Source organism: Gekko japonicus, unplaced genomic scaffold (genome assembly GCF_001447785.1).
Source record: "Gekko japonicus isolate JY-2015 unplaced genomic scaffold, Gekko_japonicus_V1.1 scaffold707, whole genome shotgun sequence".
In the NCBI taxonomy this organism is placed as follows: Eukaryota; Metazoa; Chordata; class Lepidosauria; order Squamata; family Gekkonidae; genus Gekko; species Gekko japonicus.
In genome coordinates, this window is record NW_015164686.1 from 10,866 (window position 1) to 19,569 (window position 8,704).

The 8,704-nt window shown below is 51.5% G+C and overlaps 1 protein-coding gene across 1 annotated transcript in view; it reads right to left on the reverse strand.

Moving 5' to 3' along the window:
• Window positions 1–5,263, reverse strand: part of LOC107108829 (cystatin-like) — an 8,596-nt gene extending 3,333 nt beyond the window's left edge. The window contains exons 1-2 of the mRNA XM_015409348.1: window positions 4,906–5,263; window positions 528–641 (exon numbers count right to left, since the gene is read on the reverse strand). Coding sequence (XP_015264834.1) covers window positions 528–641; window positions 4,906–5,124 — 333 coding nt within the window. The 5' untranslated portion in view covers window positions 5,125–5,263. The remainder of the gene's footprint in view (window positions 1–527; window positions 642–4,905) is intronic.
• Window positions 5,264–8,704: the final 3,441 nt, after the last annotated feature.

An 8,704-nucleotide genomic window follows, 5' to 3' on the forward strand; every position in this document is an offset into this window, starting at 1 on the left:
CATCTGAACAACATGTGTTTAAGGAATGGTCAAGGTCTGTTCATTCCTGAGAAAATCTCTCCCTAGCAACAATCGCAGCGAGGGCCAGGATTAAGAGCTTGCCTGGATTTCCAGAGGCCTGGCACACAAAACACTTGCTTGGTATACAAAGAAAGATTTGTGCTTGATGGGCAGGGTGGAGGAGTGGAAATTTCCTTGCTGTGGGGTTTGGGGTGGGGCTGTCAGTGGGCCAGAAGGATTCTGGCTGAGCCTGCCTGCCTGCCTCCTCTAAGTATCCCAAGATCTTTTCCCCAAGAAGGGGAGGATCCAGCAGCAATTAAAAAGGGAGACGGCTGCCGTTTATCATGCTTTTGAAAACAATGTGAAAGAACACACAATGCGCCCTGTGTCCCCGTCCCCCCGCCCAGGGTTTTGTCTGTTTTTTGCAACATCCCTGATTCTGCCCCTGCCTTTTCCCAGAACCACCCCCGCCCTGACCTCTAATATATCTAATCACGTTAAATGGTCTGCTTCTATCCGGCACGCACCTTTGCCTGACCCGGCTCCACCAAGAACTCGCAGTCCCCGGCGACCACGTCGGAATTTCTGCAACTCGTTCGCCCGACTTTAACGTTGAAAATGTACTTGATCCCGGCAACAAGCTGTGAGACACACAAAATGGATCGTTATAGAGAGAATTTCAGTAGCCAACACCGATGCTCCCTCTAAGCTGTGGAGTCTTGTGAGCAAAAATTCTACTCTGTGAGCTACTGGCATGAAATCTGTGAGCGAGCGATTTGGCTACTGCATAAATTAGTTGGCCCTGGAGTCATCCTTCCTGAGCGAAGACAAAAATTTGTGAGCCGGAGGCTGAAAAACTGTGAGCTAGCTCACACTAACTCAGCTTAGAGGGAACACTGGCCAACACAAAAGGGAGACGGGCCCAGTTGTGAAAGAGATGCTGAAACTTGGTATGTTTGTAGGTAGCACTCAGAGGAAGGAAGGCCCCCCCTCAAAATGTCCCCCAGACCACTGGTCACTCCTGTTGAAGGGGGGGGGGGAGACTGGAGCCATTTGTACTTGGTCTTTCCATTTCAAACAGGCTACAATGCTTTTTCTCTTACGCCTGGATTGTTATTGCTCTGTCATGGGTCCCCTGGAACCATGTCTGGAATTTTGAGGAAGGGACCAAATCCTACCAGAAAGACACCTGCCACAAGGGATACTCGAGTGTTTTTCCTTCCCTGGTTCTGTGTGTCTATCGATTAAATATATTTGAGAGCCAGTGGCTGTGGGCTCTTTCACCCAGGTTTTGTCTCTCGCCAGGCAAAAAACGATGGTTTTAGTTTTGTAGCAGGGCCACGGAATCCTCCAGATTGCAGTTCCAAGCCAAAACTAAACTAACATTGATCCAGCTAAAACAAATGTGTCTGTATGTGTGTGTGTGTGGGGGGGGTAGATACCATTTCCAAATCTTTGCAGGTTCAGAGACTCCAGTAGGGGCAACCAATGTTCCCTCTAAGCTGTGGAGTCTTGCGAGCAAAAATTCTACTTTGTGAGCTACTGGCATTAAAGTTGTGAGCGAGAGATTTGGCTACTGCATACATTAGTTTGCTCTGGAGCCCTCCTTCCTGAGCTAAGACAAAAACCTGTGAGCTGGAGGCTAAAAAACTGTGAGCTAGGGGGCAACCAGCTGATTTTGACTCTGGGTAATCGATAGATTTTATCCGGGGGCTGCTCTGAAGGTACTCCGTGTACACTACGTGGATGGGGAAACTTCCCCGGCTGACTGCGAGAGCATAAATTCTTCTCTCTCTTCCTCCTCTTTCACTGCAGAAAACTTTCCCTGCAGACACTGACTCTGGTTTACTTTCACTTCCTTCTTATTTACTTTTACTTCTCCTAGTGAGAGACCAGCCTTCCCCTCCCTTCCGCAGCTGCTATTGTGTGGAAGTCGTTTTTTAGCCAATCTCCCCGCCACAGACCCAAGACAATCGGAGCCAAAGCAAGGATAAAGCTAATCCCATCATCTGTCAGATAACAACAGATGCACCAATAGCGGCCCTGAATACTGTGCTATCAGAAGACCCCCTGCATTCTCTGACGTCTTAGTAAAAGCCCTGTGGAATTTCCTGCCACAAGAGACGACAGGAACCATCAGGCTTTCACAAGGACTGGACAAAGTCCGGGGGGAAAGTCCACTTGCTGTAATAACTAAGTGGGAGATCTAGGCCCAGCCGGAAAATACCTCTGCACCCCCAGATCCAGGGGCCCGCCCACTGGGCAGATCCAAGGTCTTTTGCTGAGGGGGGAGGCAGTGCAGCCAGTCTATTCAGAGGCCGTGGCTGGCAGCAGCAAGGGGAACCAACAGGTGGGCTGCTTCTAACCGGACAAGGACAGGTACCCATCAAACTCTGGCTGGCCCAGCCCTGAAGCAAGTCACAGGCTTCGTTTTGGTGTGTAGGAACTAATCAGAATGAGAAAAAAGACACTTCTGTGAATTGCCAAAATGACACTTAAAGATAAAGGTTCCCCTTGCTCGAAAGCCAGTCGAATCTGACTCCAGGGTTGCGGTGCTCATCTCCATTTCCAAGCCGAAGAGCCAGCGCTGTCCGAAGACGTTTCCGTGGTCATGTGGCCGGCATGACTAAACACCAAGGTGCATGGAACGCTGTTCCCTTCCCACCGAAGTGGTACCTATTTATCTACTTGCAATCTCTTGCTTTCGAACTGCTGGGTTGGCAGGAGCTGGAACTAGAGACAAGAGCTCACTCCGTCATGTGGCAGACTCGGGTCTCGAACTGCTGAACTACCGACCTTCCACAGCCTGCAGTTCAGCGTCTTAACCACTTGAGCCACCGCAGCTAAATGACACTTAGCTTGAAAGTAAAAAAGGGGGGGGGGGGGGAAGTGGGGGAAGAGAACCTGCTACCAGAGATAGGGAAAAGAATGACGTCTGGCTCCGGTTTTGGTCTCAGTGGATCGCCCTGACATCTTCCTGTGTTGACATTCCCAACTATCGCGAACTAGCCACCACTCAACCGGCATCAACCGAAAGGGCCTTCCCTGCATCCATACTGGAGGAGGGGGAGATGGTTCATGGGGACCCCTCTTTTTGGGTGCCTTCTGCTCAAGCAGCATCCCCCAACCCTCCCTAATGGCGGCCCCTCCCCCTCCCATTGCTCTCTTGCGTATTTTGGAGACCAAGATCTGACCCTGGAAACAGCATCTTCCCTGTCGTACATCAGCTGACATTTTTCTTCACCGCACAGACATGATGATCAAGTAAAAAAAAAAAATCCCAATGGTTACTAAGAATTGGGGAGGAGGGAGATTAGAGGGAGGAATGGAAAGGGTGGCCAAAGGCTAGAAAAGTCACCTCTGCCTGCAAAGGCATGTCGCAAATTCAATGTTCCCTCTAAGCTGTGGAGTCTTTTGAGCAGAAATTCTACCTTGTGAGCTACTGGCATTAAAAGTTGTGAGCAAGCGATTTGGCTACTGCATATATTAAGTTTTCCTCTAAGCTGTGGAGTCTTTTGAGCAGAAATTCTACCTTGTGAGCTACTGGCATTAAAAGTTGTGAGCAAGCGATTTGGCTACTGCATATATTAAGTTTTCCTCTAAGCTGTGGAGTCTTTTGAGCAGAAATTCTACCTGTGAGCAAAAATTCTACTTTGTGAGCGACTGGCATTAAAAGTTGTGAGCAAGCGATTTGGCTACTGCATATATTAGTTTGCTCTGGAGCCATCCTCCCTGAGCTGAGACAAAAGTCTGTGAGCTGGAGGCTAAAAAACTGTGAGCTGGCTCACACTAACTCGGCTTAGAGGGAACACTGGTCGCAATGCCACTGGCATGGGGGGGGGTCCATAGTTGGAGGGGGCAGCTTTGTGTGATGTCTGTGGACATCTTGAAAGTACCTAGTTAGACACGGCATAAAATGGAACACTGAACTAGATGTGTGCCAAGTGTTCCCTCTAAGCTGAGTTAGTGTGAGCTAGCTCACAGTTTTTTAGCCTCCGGCTCAGACATTTTGGTCTTAGCTCAGGAAGGAGGGCTCCAGACCAAACGAATTTAATGCAGTAGCCAAATTGCTCGCTCACAACTTTAATGCCAGTAGCTCACAAAGTAGAATTTTTGCTCACAAGACTCCACAGCTTAGAGAGAACTTTGGCCAAGGTTATGGTTTGCCCAGGGGGCCAAAGTGTCATTAAGTACTTCATAATTCTGAAAACGAATGAAACATACATACATACATACATACATATACATATATACATATATACATATATACATATATATATAAAAACATTTTTTAAAAAAGTCAGGCCAGCCCTGAGTGGCAGGCCAGCTGCCAGTGCAGACAGGACGGAGACCCTCTGGCGCACCTCACTTTCTGGAGCCCTTGCTCGGGTTGCCACCTCTAGGTCGGGTAAATCCTGGAGCTTTGGGGGGGGTGCAGTTTGGGGAGTGGGGGGGTTTGGAGAGGGGAGGGGCTTCGGCAAGGCAGAGTCTTCGAGGCCCACCCTCTGAAGCAACCGTTCCTCCCCGGGGGAACTGATCTCTGCCGTCTGGAGTTCCCTCGCAATAGCAGGTGGTCTCCAGGCCCCGCCGGGAGGGTGGCAACCCTCGCCACGGCGCCCCCCTCCCCATGTCTATCAATCCCAGGGGCCGTTCCCAAAGGGAGGCAGAGAGCAGTGTTCCCTCTAAGCCGAGTTAGTGTGAGCTAGCTCACCATTTTTTAGCCTCCGGCTCGCCCATTTCGGTCTCAGCCCAGGAAGGGAGGGCTCCAGTGCAAACGGATTGATGCAGGTGCAAAATGCCAGGAGCTCACACTTTAGAATTCTGGCTCACAAGACCCCACAGCTCAGAGGGAACACCGGCAGAGAGGAAGCGGACCGCCCCCCGTCCCCCCGGCGTTCCTCCCACCTGCTTGTGGACGCTGACGACCTGGGCCACCCGGCTGCGGAAGGCGTCGTTGCTGCCGCGGTTGTAGCGCTCCATGGCGAACTGGAGGGCCCGCTGCGCCTCCGCGTCCAGGGTGGCCTCCACGGGCGCCCCCACCAGACCCGGCCGGCCCAGCGCCAGGGCGCCGCTCAGCAGCACCAGGCCGCACACGCCCAGCCAGCACCCGCCGCCCGCAGCCATCGCGCTCGCCCGCCTCGGACTCGTCGGGACCAGCAAAACTCGCGCCGCGCACCGTCGAAGCGCTCCCGATGCTGCTGCTGTTGGAGAGGCGATGGCGACGCAGCCGCCCGGTCCGTGGGGTTTTGTGGGCGGCTGCAGGAGGAGGAGGAGCTTTTTTCCAGCAGCAGGAGCAGGAGGAGGAGGAGGAGGAGGAGGAAGGGGCCTCCGCCAATGCTGACTCACCCGCCCTCGTGCTTTGCCGGCCCGCCGCGCCCGAGTCACGCTGGCGCGCACGCGAGCCCGGCCACAGACAACATTAAGTTATACAGGTTTTTAAAGTGACGCCACATTGTACCTTGGCAATAGCACATGTTACGGCCGAAATCACCGGCTGCATATGACGGTTCTTGGTGGTTATTGATGAAGCATTTCATGTACTTAGAAGCATTGCAGAATGCCTTTTTGGACCTACCGTTGACTGTTAAAGCAATGGGTGCCTCACTGATTGGCCCACCCTAAGCAAATTTATTATTGCTACTTATTGTTTCCTAAGCAAACTTAACATAAACCACTCTACTAGCACTGGTCAGTTAATAGCAGCAATATCCCTTACAGGGTTGTTGTGAAAACAGACAAGAAGAAACTGCTGTAACACTAGAGTAGGAAAGTAATCCTCTTCAACAAATTGGAAGTGTATCAAAATGCCTTATTGGTGCGGTCCATTGACTTTTAAAACAATGGATGCCTCCCGGCTCGGGTCCAATTGCACTTTTAAAACAATGGATGCCTCCCGGCTCGGGTCCAATTGCAACGGTGGGAGTAGTTCTTTACGGACACCAAGAGGTTAAGAGCACGGGGCCAGATCTTCGCTAGTGCTGTTGGACACCCTGGGGAATCTCTGGATATAACCTTTAGCCTGGACTACTCCAGGCCTCAATTTCGGAGCTTTCGGGGTTATGTGGTTGCCTGAAGATCCGAAGCAAATGAACCATGTCTGTTTAATAGTGACTGAATGCATGAAGATGCATAGGGGGGGTGGCCCGGCGCCTGAGCCGCTCGCCCGGGTTGGCGCAAGCGGCCGTCCGATGCCCGGAGGGCGGCGCCTGCTTGGCCGGCCGGCCGGCCCCTTGCAGCATTTCACGCGGGTTGCCGAGTCCAGTGTTCCCTCTGAGCTGAGTGAGTGTGAGCTAGCTCACAGTTTCTTAGCCTCCGGCTCACACATGTTTGTCTCAGCTCAGGAAAGATGGCCCCAGAGCCGGCTAATTCATGCAGTAGCCAAGTCGCTCGCCCACAACTTGAATGCCAGCAGCTCACAAGGTAGAAGCTTTGCTCACAAGCAGGGCTGGATTTAGACTTGCTGAGGCCCTAAGCTATACAAAACCCAGAGGCCCCCTACTGTTTTAAATTACATCAGCTGGTCTCAGAAAAATTTAGTATATATATGCCTTTTTAATATTTGAAATCATTTTTTATATTGTGTTTTTATTTGAGGCCCCAGCAGATTGCGAGGCCCTAAGCTGTAGCTTATTTAGTTTATGCGTAAATCCGGCACTGCTCACAAGACTCTACAGATTAGAGGGAACATTATTGCAACTACGGCTTGGGAGAGACTGAGAAGTCGGGAGAGTTCATCCTCCAAAGGAGCCAGTGTTCCCCCTAAGCTGAGTGAGTGTGCGCCAGCTCACAGGTTTTTAGCCTCCGGCTCACACACTTCTCAAGAAGACTCCTGAGAGCCCCTTGGACTGCACGGAGATTAAATCAGTCAATCCTAAAAGAAATCCACCCTGACTGTTCCCTGGAAGGCCAGATAGTGGAACTGAAGCTCAAAGACTTTGGCCACCCAATCAGAAGGGAGCACTCCCTGGAGAAGGCCCTGATGCTGGGAAAGACTGATGGTCAAAGAAGACGGTCAAAGCAATGGTATTCCCAGTAGTCATGTATGGCTGCGAGAGTTGGACTATAAGGGAGGCTGAGCGCCGAAGAATAGATTCTTTTGAACTATGGTGCTGGAGAAGACTCTTGAGAGTCCCTTGGACTGCAAGGAGATCAAATCAGTCAATCCTAAAAGAAATCAACCCTGACTGTTCCCTGGAAGGGAAGATAATGAAACTGAAGCTCAAATACTTTGGCCACCCAATGAGAAGGGAGCACTCCCTGGAGAAGAAGACCCTGATGCTGGGAAAGATTGAAGGTCAAAGAAGACGGGGACGGCAAAGGATGAGATGGTCAGTGTCATCGATGCAACGAACATGAAGTTGAGCAAACTTCAGAGGACGGCAGAAGACCGGAGGGCCTGGCATGATCTGGTCCATGGGGTCGACTGTGCGACTGAACAACACGAAATAGGTGGAAGCTGATCCAGGGGCTGGATTTGTAGGAACATTGTCAGGCGTCCCCATCGCTCTCCCTGTTTGCCCATGCGGCCCCAGATCCAGTCATCATGAGATCTGCAGCAGTGCTACCTGATAATGCCAGGGAGTTCTAGAAATCCCCCCTGGCCTTTCCATCCCCATTGGTAGCCAGTGTGAAGCGTGTTACACCCCTCGTCATTCTCCATGTGAGCTTGGCCAGGCACAGACAGCCAGTCTTGGGTTACGTGGGATCAACCGTTCCGTCCTATGCCATGAGCTCATTAGAGGGTTTCTGTCAAATTACTCCAACCACTTTATTTCCCCATTTACAAAGCAGCACTTGTTGCACTGCATGTTAGACGCAGAAGTCTAATTATGAGGGCAAGCAAAGAAATGACACAGGGAAATTAGCTTCTGAAACACTGCCAACAGATGGGCAATCCAGGTGTGTGCACAGAGAAGCCTAACGCCCACAGCTTCATCATCTTGTCCATAAAGATCTCCTACAGGGCTACCACATTTTATCCTGTCCTCCTTTCCAGGGAGCTACGGGCAGTGCACATGGGTTCACTCTCATTTGGGCCTGTTATATGGGGCAACAGGCAGTTTCAGCAATCCCCAAGAGCTGACTGCACCTGTCCTACCCAAGCCCTTTGAAGTGGAGTTGCTCAGGATACATACAAAGTGTGCGTTCGGGGACTGGGCTATGGCCTCTACTCCAGTTTCCAGCACATATGGACTTTGACGACAGAGGCAGCCATTACAGTGACCGTATGTAGTGTACATAAGAACATAAGAGACGCCAATGTTGGATCAGGCCAAAGGCCCATCCAGTCCAACACTCTGTGTCACACAGTGGCCAGAAATACCAGGTGCCATCAGGAGGTCCACCAGTGGGGCCAGGACATTTGAAGCCCTCCCACTGTTGACCCCCCCAAGCACCAAGAAGACAGAGCATCACTTGCCCCAGAGCCCCTGTCTATATCTTGTGGCTAATATCCACTGACGGACCTCTGCTCCATATCCTTATACTAATAGCCAAGTTGCCCCCTCCGTGCGGATACTTAAATCAGCACGGAGGGAGCAGCTGGGGGGCCGGGGGAGGTTTGTGCACACGTGGGCCAATCCCCACGTGTGCACAAAAATAAAAAAAATTCGGGGGGATGTTTAAATCCCCCCGAAAGTGCAAGAGCGTCTCCTGCGCGTGCGCAGGAGACGCTCTGCTAACGCTGTTGCCGGGGAGGGGGGGA